At 32.5% G+C, this 17876-nt stretch overlaps 1 protein-coding gene across 1 annotated transcript; it reads right to left on the bottom strand.

Moving 5' to 3' along the window:
• Positions 1–370: 370 nt before the first annotated feature.
• Positions 371–6045, bottom strand: LOC127707673 (peptidyl-prolyl cis-trans isomerase-like). Its single transcript, XM_052212326.1, has 5 exons — positions 5875–6045; positions 4724–4754; positions 3617–3802; positions 2896–2971; positions 371–627 (listed from the first exon to the last, which is right to left on the bottom strand). Exons 1-5 carry the CDS (start codon positions 5941–5943, stop codon positions 495–497), a joined length of 495 nt encoding a protein of 164 aa, XP_052068286.1. The 5' UTR covers positions 5944–6045; the 3' UTR covers positions 371–494.
• Between the last annotated feature and the right edge of the window lie 11831 nt (positions 6046–17876).

The following is a 17876-nucleotide window of genomic DNA, read 5'->3' as shown; positions in this document are numbered from 1 at the left end:
CTTCAGAGATGTTAAACCCGGCCACATTCTTTGTGTGCCTGTCCCAGGTCAGGAGCCGGTAGTTCAGTGATTGTCGTCGGTTCATGTTGATCTTATTTGTTTTTGGTTGATTGTTTTGTTATAAATCGAGCCATTGTAAATGCCATTTTGCAGCAACAGTGAAAATAAGACTTGTCCTGTACTTCATATGATAAGCATTGATGTTGAATGAAAAGAAATAACGCCTATTCTAAATCAAAAGAAAGTTGGAAGCTGTTTGCTTTTGGACAAAATTCACACTAATCGAACTTTCATTTTTTTTTTATCTTCTTCTGGAAGCATAAGGACAGAAGGGAAAGGCAGGATAAACCAAAGATTTAACATCAAATACTGACAGTTTAACAAGCACTTTATTGTCCAAGACTTTCATTAGTAGAAAAGATCTACACCCGCATTTCTGCTATTTTCTATAAAATATCCATTAAAAAAAAAAAATTGCACAATAATAAGTGTTTCTATAGTTGTCCACTGGCAGTAATCTTGACTTCTTTGGAGGTCTTGCCACTCTGAGATCCAACACCCTCAATTTTCTTAACAATATCCATTCCTTCAACAACACTGCCAAATACAACGTGTTTTCCATTTAACCTGTGAAAGAGAATATGAAAACTATAACAGAGAGAAAATAATTCATTTTTTGTATAAATACTAGCTACGGGAGTTGGGTCAAATGAGGAAATATATGATCAGTGACACAGCTGAACAAAAAATGTCTGTAACTACAATTGATAAAGAATACAATAAGTAACTTTTATTTTTGTTCCCTCCACAGCTATATTAAAATAAATTGCTTCGCAGAGCGCAGTTGGATACAACCGCAGAGGTCCAACCCTGAATAGTTGAAAAATTTGTCCCCCCTCACAATTTTTTTTCACCTCCCCTTCCTTTACCAAAATAAATAATTCTTTCCCTCAAGATATGGTCATAATCTCAATTCAAATTTCCAATGGAGTTTGCAACCATAATTACCCATTTAAATACATCATAAAAGTCTTAAACTAGAAAATGGCATACATAATCATGGCTAAAATTAATATATTAAATATTCCTTAATCAGCATTTTTAAATAGTAACTTCTAAAAATAAATTGACAGCTAATCACCTCAAGACAATACAACATTTCTTTATACATAATTTAATAGTGTAAGGGAGGTAATCCAAACTTAACATTGTACTTTTTTTTAATTGTCCATTAACCAGGAAACCTTTGTATTTCCCCCTGTTTTGCCCCTAATTCCTAAACGGTTTAAGCCATAACCCCCCTAAGCAAATCCTAACCATCCCTTTGTGGTATGGAAACTTGTGGTATAATGTCAGAGAGATCCATACACTGTTCCACAAGTTATTGTCTGAAACTAGAAAAATGCTTATTTGGGCCCCTTTTTGGCTCCCAATTCCTAAACTGTTAGGACCATCACCCACAAAATCAATCCCAACCTTCCTTTTGTGGATATAAACCTTGTTTAAATTTCATAGATTTCTATTCAATAATACTAAAGTTATTGTCCAGAAACCAACGGTCTTCAGAGGACGTGATACCAATATATGACTGACTTAAGTAGAAAACTTAACATTGAATATTGCTAATTAATTCAAAGTCACTGACCTAGGGGACAGGGCCTCTAAATAGTCGTCAAACAGATATGTACTAATAGTAATGCAACTTCATACAAAATATCATTGATCTATCACAAGTAGATCCTATAAACTAACTCAAGCAGAAAACTCATTGAAAATAGCTTATTAATTCAGTCACTGGACCATGTCCTAAGGGCCAGGACCTCAAAATAGTTGTCAAACTGATATGTACTGTTAGTAATGCAACTTTATATTAGGTATCAATGATCTATTACAAGTAGTTCCTATCAAACTAACTTAACCCTTTCGCAGACGAGTCCCGGTTTACCGGGATTCACGCTTCAGACAGCTGACGATGAGTCCCGTTTTACCGGGATCGGAATACCTCTTTTATATTTCCCGCTCAAAACAGTGCAAACACGAGTTATCTTTCTTTGTTGAATACCCGGATGAAAGTGTAAACATGGCGCTTCGGTTTGTTGAAAACCGTGTCAAAATCAGAGGAAATTTACGGAATTTACGAGAATTTAAAATGAGGGAACATTTATTTTGAAAGAATATGGAAGAATTGAAGCCAAACTAGTATACTTTTTTGACATAAAATGTTGTTTTATGTACAAAACACTTGGAATGGACATCGTTCAGTGTAAGGAATTTGTACAGCCTCAATAAATTTTTCAAAATTTTGCTGTTTAGGGTTAAAAAATTACGATTTTGGGTCAAAAAGTAGAATTTTACCTAGATAATGCCGAAAATTTGAAAATTTTAATATTTTATGAAGAAAAAATTATCAAAACATGAACAAAACTGTGAACATGACATTAGTGAATGAAATAAAGACACAAAATACTACAGACAAGTTTTTATTGACATTTATTATGAAGATCTCCCACTTGAGTAATAGTAGCCTGGGAAACCATCGTCTCGGAGTAGCTTCTGTCTGTGCAGCTATCGGTGAAAGGGTTATTTAGAAAACTTAACAATTGTTGATGCCACCGCAGCCGACTGAAAAGCAATCCCTGCGTCTTGCTTTCCGTGAAGAATGGGCGAGACAAAAATTGATGACTAGAACCACAACAACAGGCAGGATGTTTACATTTTTAAGGATACCCCTGCCTATCCTTTAGACTGAAAATGCCTTTTCTATTCTCTTGACATAAAAATTACATACATTTGTATTTGTACACATTGGATGAAATGAATAAGACTAATAAATTCCATAAAAAAATGGACAGGTGGAAAAGACGGAATCCATTCAAGCTGTAGTATATTACTTACCATGAAGTTTCTGCTGTGCAAAGGAAAAATTGAGATCCATTGGTGTTTTTACCAGCATTTGCCATGGATAAAATTCCTGAAATGCAAATTAGAATTTCTATATTTTTTGCAACTTAACTGCAATTTAAAATTTAACATGTAAACCAAGGACTGGTTAATTAATAAAGGTATGACATGCTTCTTTGAGGTCAATAACAAGGGTATACAGGGTGTCTTTAAACGCTATTTATAGTTTGGCATGAAATTGAAAGAATAAATAGGACACACTTTAAAGGATAGCAAGTATTATCAACACACATTTACATATCCTATCAGGATTTAATACAATGAGAATTTCTTCCTCAAGTAGGATATTCACCAAGTATGATGTCATAATTCATTATGGTTCCATTTGATTTTAAATTTTGATCAATTTGTCATTGTGTACGTAAATGTTTATAAAATGAAAACAATAATTTGTAATATCATACAGTTTGAGCTAATGCTCTCAAATTCATGGAGTATGCATGTACATTTATGTAAGTCCTCACACAAGGCATCAAATTTAAATTCTATTTCAAACCAGATGCAGTTGCTAAATATTTATAAATCTCACATATATAAACAGACATCCCTCTTCAGAATGACAACTGAGAAGTCTATTCATGACAAGTGAGAACCTGTGAAGGTGTTTCAGTCTCCATTCAAAGGCTTGAACTGAAATTTAATATGAAAAACTTACCTGGACCAGTATGGTTCAGCTTGAAGTTTTCATCCTCAAATTTATTGCCATAAATACTTTTGCCACCGGTTCCGTCTCCTCTAGTGAAATCCCCACCTTGGCACATGAACCCAGGAATTACTCTGTGGAATTTGCTGTCTTTGAATCCAAATCCTTTTTCACCAGTGCAGAGAGCTCTGAAGTTTTCTAAAATTAAAGAACAGATTCTTGTAAATAAATCCAGATTTAGGTGACTGTGTACTGTAGATACATCATATGAAGTTTTTAAGATACAAATGTAAATTTATTTCAGCTTTGTAATATTCATGAAGTTATAATGCATTTATAAGTACTTAGTAGGAATAAAACGTTTTTTTTTTTAATTTTTACTCAGCCATGGAAAATTGAACATGATGTCATCTCTCTTTAAGACTTCAGATTTTCAAATTGTCATAGCTATTCAAACTACTTTATATAGTTATAATGCTTAACCAATGTTATGGTTTTTTCAACCTTGATTATTTTATTTTTTTACAAACCAGATTTTCCCAATATTGACACTTTATTGTAAATTTTGAAAAGCTTAATTTCTATTGAAAAATTCATGGCACACAAGGACAATCAGTAAATGTAAACAGCTCTGTAAATAATGTGTGTAAAGCTATAGATATATACACACATCATTTATTATATACTGTATAAAGGGAAATAATCCTTACAATATTGATTGTCTCCCCTATAAACATTTCTCTCTATTCATTGGTCTATAATGTTGTATTTCATTATTTTATTGTCATAACTAATCAATGTATGAAAGGAATAGATCCAACAACCCCAATAAAGTCCCCATAAAGGTGTATTTTTAAAATTCAATTATTTGAGTAAATTTTATGCCTAAGTATTGGTTAAATGTTTTAATTTTGAAAGGATATAAATAAGAATGGTTGTATATCTGCTTCATATTTATAGATACATTAGTCTGAGATAGGAATATATTTCATTTTAGTCAATTTTGGCCTGCTTTTCTTATGTTTGAATGATATGTTGAGAATTTTCAAGATCAAAATCTTGCTGTCTCCTTTTGTTTGGACATCACACAATTAAAAAGAATATTTCAAATATACATACCTGCTGTTTTTGGTACAACATCAGCCCTCAACTGAAAGAGAAGAATGCATTAGGCTGATTTGCTACTTTTTTCAATAGTACAATGTACATGTACATAATTTGAATGATGCGGTGTTATATTGCTTTTTAGGGTTCTGAGTCCAGAGCAATTTTCTGATTTGGCTACCTCAAAATTAAATTTTTTTATAAAATGGATCTATAACTCTTGCTTAAGTTCATGAAGTTAAGGTATTTTCAAAACTTCAACGGATTCTGAAAGGCTGATATCAGCCATACAATTCTTACCTACTTTTCGTATACGGAATGGTAATATAAACCTGAAAGGCACCACACCAGTTCAAGGAGAGGTAGTTTGAAAAAATATTTCCTGAAACACTTAATAGGATTTGATAAAGAATTCTGAGGTGGCCAAATCAGAAAATCGCTCCCGACTATGAATCCTAAAATGGATCGATTGAAACAGTAACAGTGTCAGAAAATTTCTGTAATACCAATGTTGTTTACATTTGATTATGAGGATGATGAATCATAAGAGTTATTGCAAGGATGGCCAAATCTGAAAATTGCTCCAGAATCAGAATCCCCAAAGTAAATTATCTTTATTTTAGTATTTAGGAACCAAATTTTGCTTTATTTTTATAAGGATTGGAAAATTTAGTTGGCGTGACAATGCCAACAGTTTAAGACTGCAAAGAAATTAATGCCTAATGGGGACTCTTTGATATTTTTCTAAGAGGTGGGGGGGAGGGGGGTAAGGAATACAATAATAAAAATTCTGGCGTAGAAAAATGCAGGAAACTATTTGTTGTATACAGATATGAAATAGGATTTAATAGCGGCTTTATCGCGCGAAATCAACACGCGGTATAAGCTACCAAACAGGTGAAAAATTATATCCCATCCGCGCAGCCCCCACCCTGAAAATCTAACGGTCGTCTCTTAATCTTTTTAAATACAATTTATTTTTAATTAAGCTGCTTAATCCTACAACTTCAGACACGGTCATAAATAAAACAAGTGCATAACACTAAACAGGAACAAAACTTGCGTCCTCCTTTCACTTGCGGCGACTCATTATTTAAGATGCCTTCACTTGCATGGTTACAGAACAAATACCGCTGGTTATCATAGAAAATAAAGTAATAACATACCTCCATAACAATTCTACCAGCTGGAGTGCCTCCAATAGACATATCGAAATAACATTTTGGGTTTGTCATACTTGATAATCTCCTGAAAATCAGGCGAAATGAATGAGTGAGTGGAATTGTGATGGCGGGATTCTCGAAGCCGGTAGAAGAAGGAAGCACGTGGTTTTTCTCGAAATGAAAACGAGTTTGGTGATTGAAACGAGATTGGTTTCTATAGTCTGTTTCATGTTTTGTTTTTTAAAAGGGGGTCATTTGAGGGTCATGTGGTCTGTTTTCATATTATCACCATACAACATGTAGAACGCCACATAGCCTCAACCGATTTCCACAATTTTTATGCATAGCTTTGAAGGTGCTTTTCGTTATATTGTGAAATTTGAACAAGAATTGGGATAACAAACTGCAAATCAAATCAAATCAAATCAATTTTATTTGTGTAAAATCCAAATATTGGATTGTTACCAAGACAAACAAGACAATATTTACAAACCTACAATTTAAAGTTAAACAACATTGATATTATATAAGTACATGTAGGGTCTATATCATATATTTATATATTTAATTATTTTGGAGGAGCATGAGTTTTTAATGTTAAGAAATCAAAAATTTTGAGAAACAACTTTTTGTGCTTGAATTTTCAACCAATATTGATATAGATAGGTTATGAAATGCTAATAAAAATTGATTTCCAATGACAAAAATTGATTTCCAGTGACGAAAATTGATTTCTAGTTGCAAGGATGTATATAGTGAAATCTTTGCTAGTTGTGATGATACACCTTGTCGCTATTCCCGCTTGACCCGAGAATCTGTCCCGCTTGAACTTTTGACGTCATACAACAATCACTTTTCCATTGTGGCGTCAGACATTTTTATTATGACGTCAAAATTTACGGGAACTTTTGTGATGTTCAGTAATGGTGGACAAATAGCGATAGGGTGTATTTGGGCGTAACATTTTCCATAAAACTTATTTTTTGTTCGTAAAAATTCACAAAGAGAAACACCTTATCATGCAAGGATTTCATGAAAATTGATAAATAGTTATTATGAGCTATTCCAAAGCAAATACAGGTGTCACACATTTCGATTAAAATGCTCCGCTTGGCGCAGCTCGATACGACCGCAGAGGTCGAACCCTGAACGGGTTGGGCAAGTATTAGTATGGACATTACATGCAAGCTTGATAAAGCTCTGAATTTGGATTGTGATTAAATATTTAACACATCATAGGTTCCTGTCACAGAATGAATGTGGTCAAAGAACTGAAAAATTTGTGAAATTAGATTTTACCTATTATGGTCCAATAACCAAAATCTAAATACACGGTTAGAATCAACATATCCTTCTGAAAATTAATTTATACAGAATAACAAACAAACCTACCTCAAAAATCTTCAAAAAATGTATAAAAAAAATATTCTAAAATATCATTCATCATTAATACAGTGTCTTTAAAAAATCAATAAACCTTACCTCTTTTCAAAATATCTAATAATGAACAGTAAATTTCAAACTATATTTATATATAATTTCTAAAGTTAGAATATGATGCTATATCTACTTTTAACTATGACCCAACTTAAAATTTCTATTAATTGTGCAATACAGCTCTCAATTTGGGCTCTGATTAAATACTTGATATAGCATAGTTTCTGACACAGAATGAATGTGGTCTAAGTACTTAAATAATTCAAATTTACCAATTATGGTCCAATATCCAAATTCTAAATACATGATTTGAATCAGCATATCAAAGAACCCCAAGAAATCAATTCGTTTGAAAAACTGGCCCAAAATCAAAAATCTAAATCACTGTTAGATTGGACACTTCAAAGTACACCAATAATTCAATGTTTGATGAAATCAAACAAAGTTTATATTTGGACACCAATTTGGACCAACTTTGAAAACCGGGCCCAAATTCAAAAATCTAAAACATAGTTAAATTGGGAATATCAAAGAACACCAATAATTCAACTTTGGATGAAATCAAACAAAGTTTAATTTTGGACCCTTTGAACCTAAATGTGGACCAATTTGAAGACAGGCCCAAAAACACGGTTATATTCAGCATTTCAAAGAACATCAATAATTCGTCAGGGTCATAACTCCTGAAATCAATCCCAACCTTGCTTTTATGGTATAAAACCTTGTAGCACAATTAAATAGCAATCCATAGACTTATACTCAAATTATAGTCCAGGGACGAGAAAATCCTAGTTTTTTTGCCCCTTTTCGGCCCCTCATTCCTGAACTATTTGGGCCATGTCCCCCAAAATCAATCCCAACCTTCCCTTTGAGGTATGGAACCTTGTGGTAAAAATTCATAGAGATCCATACACTTATACACAAGTTATTTTCCTGAAACAAGAAAAATACTTGTTTTTAGCCGCTTTATAGCCCCTGATTACTAAACAGCTACAACAATTACCCTCAAAATCAATCCCAACCTTCCTTTTGTGGTATGGAACCTTGTGCTAAAATTTCATAGAGATCCATACACTTATACTCAAGCTATTGTCTGCGAACCAGAAAAATGTTTGTTTTTGGCCCCTTTTTGGCACTTAATTACTACACAGCTACGACAGTAACCCCCAAAATCAATCCCAATCTTCCTATTGTGGTATGGAACCTAGTGCTAAAATTTCAGAGAGATCCATAGACTTATACTCAAGTTATTGTCTGTGAATCAAAATGTCTTCGGACGACAAGAAAAATGCTTGTTTTGGTCCTTAATTACTAAACCGCTACGACAATCATCCCCAAAATCAATCACAACCTTCATTTTATGGTATGGAACTTTGTGCTAAAATTTCATTGAGATCCATACACTTATACTCACGTTATTGTCTGCGAACCAAAATGTCTTCGGACGACGACGCAGACATCACCATAGCATAATACGAACGCAAAAAATTTGCGGTCGTATAAAAATGTGGTAAAAACTTACTTTCTGTTACGAATCACAAATTTTGACTAACATCTTTTTCATGCTAGGATTTCAATGAAGATGAATATAAAGGTATATTTGGCATTGTACAAGATCATGATTTTCCCTGTTAATGACGTCTTTACACTAATTCCGGGGTTAGACCTATAATACGACAATCCTTTAACCCGACAGTTCTATACGGTTCCGACAGTCCTATACGGTTCCGACAGCCCGTTGGTCCGACTGTGAGTCCTTTAATCCGACTGCCCGATAGTCTGACTCGCGGTCACCCGTGTCTGAAAAAAAAAGAAACAGTAGACATGTAACGTTTGTATAATGGTATATTTTTTCACAGAAAAAATACTTTTGTGCCTTTGGTTCGACTCACATATCATGACTGCTAAAACGAGTGACTTGTTTATCTTATTTTTATCCCTGTACACATGAACTGCGTTATGCTATTGATGCGTCGGGCCATATACAGACTTAACTTTGCGATTAAAGTTGGCGTAACAAGAGTTGAGTATTTCCCATGTAATCAATGTTTATTAGGTGTTTGACTCCAATTTCTTTTGCAGAAAGTTAGCTCGATCTCCCTGTAAAACATAAAACTACTAATATGCATATTATAACATCATACTCCCGTGCTTAAAATATATCAATGGTGTTAAAGCACAAAAAGACACAAAAGTGCTATTTTAGAACGATGAGTAGGTGTGATTTACAAGAGTCATCTAATGTTTTGTTACCCCCGCTCCACCCAAGCCGGTGGTCTCGTATATTTGAATCCTGAATCTGTATAAGACTCCTAGCTGTATAGATCCCCGATATATATAACACAGTAACTGCGAGCATTCATTTTTGGGGTACATCTTTTGTGTGTCCTCGTGTTATTTGTGTTGATGTGTTTCCTTATTTCATTGGCGACAATCAGTACTGATTTTTACTATGCACTTGAATATGTTTTCTTTCGTTTCACCTCTGACCACACATATGGGACTGATTTGAATTTAACAAAAATAATTTAACCGAACTCATGTTATATACGCTTGTCATTCTAAAGTCGAAACATTTGATTAAATTGCTCTCTAATGTTGTCGGGACAATCTAGAACTTCCTATGAGGGAAAAGGTGGGTTCACTTTGCATTGAGGATCATGCAGTGAGCTCTTATCTGCAGTATCTGGTTTTTTTTTTGCTGTATGTGAATGTGTACTGTTTGGGTGTCATTGTCATTGTCCGTTCCGTTCTTTTTCACATAAATGTTGTCATGTCGTGATGATTCTATGACTAGAAATTATGATATGTGATATTTCACATTCAACCACATAATGCATTACATGTACGCACATGTATGTAATCAGATATTATCGGTACCAACTTTGACATCGTGAACAAGAATGGAATCGTATATGAATTGTTCAAACATAATTTTGTACAGCTAAAGTTATCCATTCCTGGGGTAAAACATCCGTAGTATTACGAAAAATGCAATGTTTTGTTAACAGTTAATTTGTTATTATGACCATATCAGTGATTATTCATGTCAACGCAAAAGTGCTGACTATACTGGGCTGGGATACTCTCGGAGAGGAAACCAGGCTTACATTTTGTACGTCAGACGCGCATTTTGTCTACAAAAGACACATTAGTGACACTCGAACAAAAAAAAAAATAAAAAGGCCAAATAAAGTACGAAGTTGAAGAGCATTGAGGACCCCAAATCCCGAAGGGTTTTACCAAATACAACATGCAACTGCATGTAACTGCAGCATGTCAATGTTTTACAAGAAGATTATGTAGTTTGATGGGGTTTCCTACTTCGGACAGTCGCCAAGAACTTATTCAGTGTCTAGAATATAATAGTTGTATTAACTTTCGTCGTCAATGTACGATGCAGTTGAAGCAATCAAGAAAACACATTTTCTAATTTGTACAAAAGAAATATTTGAAATTCAACTTTTCATTGGTCAAATTACTAACTATGTACTTATCTATTCAAAGTCAAAGTCAAAGTCAAAGATTTGATTGATGTAAAATCCAAAATATGGATTGTCATCAACACACAAACAAAGAACAAACATTAATCATTTCAATCAATTATGTGTACATAAAATGGTAGTATATATGTTTAATAATATAAATACAAAACATAAAAAAAATATAAAAAGATATATAGAATCTTGTAGTTTTTTCCCCCTTCTATCTATTTGACTGAAGAGGTACAGTTTTACATAATAGTAATAGTCTAGTCAATTTAGTGAACAACCTGCAACTAATTGCAACACAAGGTTTTTCTTTGAAAAACAAGTCTGTTACTATCTATGAACAACATACTAAAACTATACAAAAATATATTTTGCGGAAAGTGGTGTAATTAATCAAAAACTTTTGTACTAAAAGTAAGGTTATATGAGTTGCTTCCCCTTATTTGCCAAAGTTGAAAAAAAATTGATTTATACAAAAAAAGTTCTGTATTTTTTAAAACAGTTGATGTAATACAATACAATACATAATTATATCAGCTTAAAAGAATAATATTACAAATGCATCACTTCCCTGTCTCAAAATTTGTATATTTGAATAAAGATATAGACCGAGATTGTGTTCTGCTATTTTACAATCCAAGCATATAATTCTCTACCACATTGTTGGTATGTAACCTATAAATGAAAAGCTGCACTTAATTAGAATAACCAACTTAGTCACAAGCTTACTCGGTATTTGAAAGAATTCTGCCCCTGTTTTAAAGGCACAGAAAGTTCATTTTTGGTGGGGGGGGGTCCACAACTTTATAAAGAAAACAATATTTTTTTCCATTTTCTTCCTGGAACAAACATGTTCAGATTTAAAATTCAACAATGTTTTTCACGAAAAAACAAAAAATGAAGAGTTTGTGCATGTTTTAAAAATATTTTTTTCACAAACGAAAATTTCAGGCTCTTGAAACAAATAGCTACTCATGTAATTGGCGACGATCTCAGAACTCACAGACATTATAAATGAAGCTTTTACTGTAAAACTGAATCCACTTTTCACTTTGGTTGCTAATTAGATGTGTACTGATTTATATTTTAGTCGATGCCAACAGTTTTTGATTATTTAATCATCAACTGTGATTAGCTTTGAACTAGCTATGAGAACTCAAGTTTCATACTCCACGCTGATCTTTTTGAATTGAGCCATTTCCAACTGAGTTTTACAATTTGTTCTTCTGTTGTTTGCTATCTCAAAATTGTTCCTGATTAAGGGAGGTTTGACTGCTCGCAAACATGGATAACCCAACACACTATGAATATGATTATCACAAGTAAGGGACCCTTTATTACTTGGTGGTTATTGTGTTTCTGTCTATCCTATTTGTTTTTCCATCTATTGTCTTAACAGCTTTATATCTTAACGATGAACTATTATAGTTGTTAATATCCACACCCAAAAATTTGTTATCTCTTGTGGAAAAGTTTCTCATTGGCAATAATACAACCTTTTCTTATGTTTTTAAAGTGGGGGGATTTTACAACAAATTATGATTTCACTGGCAAGCGATCAAACATACTACCAAGAGATCACTGATAAAGTTAAGTGAACCTTAAAAGCTAAAAATTTATATTCATCAGGCATGAGATGTATTTTTAAAAATATTTTTTTGGTTTCGTTCAAATGAGTTGAATGCAGATCAGCACATTCCATAAGCAGAAAACGGCGTCTTTAACATTGATATTTCTGTAATAGAGTATACTTATGAATAAAGAGAGAGTTCAGGTTTTTAAAGTCAATGAGAATGCAACCCAAACGACTAACAAAAACCAACAGACATAATTTCTGATTAGACTTGACTATCTAACCGCTATCTCTGGCCATAAAAGAGGGACGAAAGATACCAGAGGTACTCATAAGTTGCCCACTTTTTTATAGTTCTTAGGCTAAAGCTGATTAACTTTTACTAAATTATTTCAATGTGATATCTTAAAGAAGGAAATGGAAATGTATATATATCTTTGACCTTATTATTTTTATACAGTAGACTACCCATGTTAATGCTTTGTCATTATCATTTGGTTGATGTTTCAGACCACCATATACAGGTTTACAGGGTGCACAAATAAGGCGCTGTTACTATTAACACTTTCTCCTGGAAGTGATCCCATCAAATTAACAGTGGTTATCTCATTTTCCAACATCCAAAATTGGACCACTTTGGTAGAATTACTATTTGAATTCACGCTCTTGAGGTAAACTCATTTAGTATATGTTTCAAATTTAAAAAGCTTATTTATCTGAAATTAAATGTGGATATCTATTGAGCTTGCTAAATAAAATTAGTCGTGTTTAACTGTGACTTTATACAATTTAATTTATGTTGAAAAGTAGCTAATGTAAAAATTCACAAAAAAAAAGGACTACAATCAATGACGATGCAAGGACAGCCGAAAAATAACTCTTCCAACAATTAACATGACAAAATCAAAGTCAGTAACCAAACTGATTTAGTTATTTTTGAACACAACCAAATGTTTTATTATACCTACACAATCATATAATTACTATAAATACATAACAGAAACAAAAGATAAATATTTCAAACTTCCACAAAATGCACTTCTTTAAAACTGAGTTTTACTGTGTGTTTATTTATTCTACATTGTCGAGAGAAACTAGGGGAGAGTTGAGTTCTCACACAACATGTTTTACCCCAGCCAAATTATTCTACCTCTCCCAAGTCAGGAGCCTCTAGCCTTTGTCTGACTTGTTTTTTCGGATTATGCGTCTGTTCGTTCGTCTAATCGTCCATCTGTCCCGCTTCAGATTAAAGTTTTTGATAAAGTTTTTGGTCAAGGTAGTTTTTGATGAAGTTGAAGTCCAATCAACTTGAAACTTGGTACACATGTTCTCTACGATATGATCTTTCCAATTTTAATGCCAAATTAGAGTAGTGATCCCAATTTCATGGTCCACTGATTAGACATAAGAAGATGAGGTACGAGTGCCAATGAGACAATTCTACATCCAAGTCACCATTTGTCAAAGTAAACCATTATAGATTAAAGTACTGTCTTCAACACAGAGCCTTGGCTAACACTGAACAGCAAGCTATACAGGGATCCAAAAAATACTAGTGTAAAACCTTTCAAAACAAAGAAATGTTAGTGCAGATGGGGCATCCGTGTACTATGGACGCATACTTGATTTGCAATTAGTTCGTAAAAAACTAAATATTTCACACAATAAATAAATTATAATTGATATCGATTACAAGAGGAATACATATGCATATCAACATTAGATTATATAGTCTGTCTATAAAGATCCTATGTTAAAAGTTTTAACCATGAATAACCGAGCTTTTTATTTCCATTTTCACAATTTTTCTACAAATCACATTTTACACAAGAATCACATTTTTTTTAAATACTAATAGCCATTAGACTTCTTAAGATAAACATCAGGTAGTATTTTCTATTTAGATCCCAATTAGAAAGTTTTAACCATCAATAACGAGATTTTTTTCATTTCCGGTTTTCCGGTTTTCTGTCTGAAAACATATTTTCAACCAAAATTACCCAAATATAAATATTGAGAGATAAAGGACTTCACAAAATAAACATAAAATAGTATGTTCTTTTTTCTATATAGATCAAATTTCCAAAATGTTAACCATTTACAACAGAGATTTTCTACGTTTCCAGTTTTCAACCTTTTTTCACTAAACATCACTTATTCAACCTCAAAATTACTTCAATATGAATAATAATAACTAGAGGACTACATAATAGTCTATTAAGATAAGGTTTCCAGTCGTCAACAAGTGTTAGGTCCATAAATGTTACCATAAATAACAATTTTTCCTCTTTTCCAGTTTTCAGCATTTTTTCTCTAAAAACCACATTTTTTACCCCAAAATAACCTTTTCCGCAAATCATATCAATGTATGGTTTTAGTATGTTGTTTGTACAAGTCTATATTTAGATTTGCACTCAAAAAACCTTGTGTTGCAATTAGTTGGAGGTTGAGTGATTTTAGAGCTAAATTGACTAGGCTATAAGACAATTTATATAATATATATAACGTAAAATAACATAAGTTAATGAACGTCTGAACTTATACATCTCACTAATACCTGTTACGCAACATTTACTGACATCATAATCATTACTTCGAAATATGAGATGGAATTATGTATTTAGTTTTTTTAGGGGATAGCACATTGTTTAAACTATTTATTAATGATTTGCCAGATATATTGTCAAACAATTATAATAATGTCAATTTAGATAATGAAAAGATACCATGTCTACTATACGCTGATGATCTTGTATTAATATCTAACTCAAAAGAAGGGCTTCAGAAGAGACTTGATACTTTGTGCACATTCTGCAAAGATTGGTGTATGGAAATAAATGTGAAGAAAACAAAGATTATTATATTCAATAGGAGTGGTAGACTCCCTAATGAAGATTTCAAGATAGAAAATAATTCTATCGAATGTGTTAAACAATACAAATATCTTGGCATAGTCATCCAAAATACTGGAAACTTTAATGAAGCCAGGAAACAATTATTCCAAAAAGGTCAAAAGGCCAGTTTTAAACTGTATAAAGATTTGAAATCATCAAATCCTCCTAACCCCCAAGGGTGACTGGGGAATAGAAGTATGGTCACCATTGGTCTTCCTCCGACCGGCAGTAAAACCCTTGCTAAAGTGGGGCGTCCGTTTGGCTGTGCGGGATGTACAAATTTGCAGCCACGTCTGGTCAGAATGGGGACGTTAAATCCGATGCCTCGTGTAAAGAGAGTGCCACGCTCTTTGCACGTTAAGAACCCTTGCAACAACTCTTTGAGGGGTCCGTAGGTGACCTGTTGCAAGGCTAAATTTCTGTCCCTATCCAATATACCCTGATTTCCCGTGGCAGTCTAAATTTTTCCGACCTTAATCCCGGACGCCCCTATTACAGAACCTACCTATTGTATTTATTGTTAATTTGTTCTCGTCCTGAATATGCATGAAATATTTGCCACTGGACGTTAAGCAACCAACAATCAATCAATCAATCAATCAAATCCTCCTATTAAAACTCTTTTGCATTTATTTGATCATTGTATACAGCCAATTGTAACGTATGGTTGTGAAAATTGGGGTGTTATTAACATTACTCCTAAAAGAAAAACAATATCCCTTTATGACATTTTTAAAGATTGGGAGTTTGAGAAGCTAAATTTAAAATTTTGCAAGTATATTATTGGTGTTACAAAGATGTGCACAAACGTAGCAGTCCTGTCTGAACTGGGTAGATATCCTCTTTATATAAATTTGCTAACACATATTTTTATGTATTGGCATAGACTTAGAGAATTCCCCATCTGATTTATTGAAAAGTGCTTATGCTGAGTTAAAAATGATTGAGAGTAAAGGTCAAACTATCTCCAATAATTCATGGCTCTCTAATGTCATTTTCTACAGCTAAAAATTGGGTATTGACCTAAACATATGTAAAAATTTAGGCAAAAATAAATTTAAAACTTTAATGAAAAAACAGCTCAAATTAAATTTTCAAAATGATTGGGAGAAAATGCGAGATTTTTATTTACAGAATCAAGGCAAATTGGACACGTATTTTTCATTCAAGAGGTCATTTGACTATGAAAATTATTTAGATTTAAAGCACCCCAAAAACATTTGTTAACAAAATACAGACTCAGCAATCACTGTTTAAGAATAGAAACTGGCAGACATGAACGTTTTATCAATGTATGTGGTAAATATGAAGTAGTACCTCGACATGAGAGGATATGTTTATATTGTAATTCAAATTCTATTGAAAATGAAATGCACTTTCTTCTGGAATAATAATAATAATAATAATAATAAAATTCTTTATTTAACGAAGGTAACACATTTAATAATTACATGTTAATCTTCCATGAGGCCTTCAAAAACTATTAATACAAATAGAAAAGAAAAAAGAAAAAAAAATACAAACAAAATAAAATACATAATACTGTTATACATAGCAGCTTAAATATTGAATAAGTACATATGCATTCAATAGAAGAAGAAAAAATACATTAGACTAAAGCATCTTCATTCTGTACAGTTAGAAAATAGTTTGAACATTTGATCTTAAATGTATCTAAATTATTTATTTCTTTAATATTATTTGGTAAATTATTCCAGGTAATAAGACCAGAATATTTAAATGTTCTTTTTAAAAATTCAGAATTATGTCTTGGTACATAAAGAAGTCTTGAGGTTGTCGACTTGAGACAATAATTATAAAGATCAGTACAAGCAGTAAATTTAATAGATAGATAATCAGGAGCTAGACCATTCATACATTTAAACATTAACACAGCTTGAAAATATTGTATTCTTGTAAATATATTTCAGGGGCCCTTTAATATTTAGAATGCCCTCTTTACAATAACCTCAGAAGAGATATGACTGATTATATCAAAAAAATACCCCAGTTTAGTTAATTTATACAGAATGATCTTTTTACATGGATCATGAGTAATGAAGATAGCAGTTTTTTTATCTATTTTATGTGCATATCTTGATAAAGGCAACTTAGAAAATCAGAAAATTAGTTGAATACTCTAAAAGATAGCAAAATTATCTCCCCTTGACCACCGACCCTTTCCTCATGCTCACTCTGTAATGTTTATGTCATGTTGTTATTAATGTTATGCTCTTAATGGGCCCTTTAATTTGGAAAAATAAAAATATTGTATTGTATTTATATATATATATATACTAGTATATAAAGTCCTTTATTTATTTTAATGATAATCACGAAATTACAAACAAAATAACAAGAAAAGACAGATGACTTTATAACAGGTTTTCTCATGCAATTAATTACATATTGTAACATCAATGCTTAGCACCCTAGATTCCCCTTAAAAGTATGAATCCCACGTGTATTATTTTCTTCAAACCTTTTTTCATTTTTTAAATGCGTTTCTTCAACAAATTATTGACTACATACAATTTTTTTGAACGTAGAACAGCTTTTAAAAAAGACATCTTTTTGCAGATTGTGGTATTTTGGGCAACTGTATTGGTT

This window comes from Mytilus californianus, unplaced genomic scaffold, assembly GCF_021869535.1.
Source record: "Mytilus californianus isolate M0D057914Y unplaced genomic scaffold, xbMytCali1.0.p SCAF_7, whole genome shotgun sequence".
Classification (NCBI taxonomy): Eukaryota; Metazoa; Mollusca; class Bivalvia; order Mytilida; family Mytilidae; genus Mytilus; species Mytilus californianus.
The sequence above is the reverse complement of the archived record's forward strand: the minus strand, read 5'-3'. Positions and strand labels throughout refer to the sequence as shown.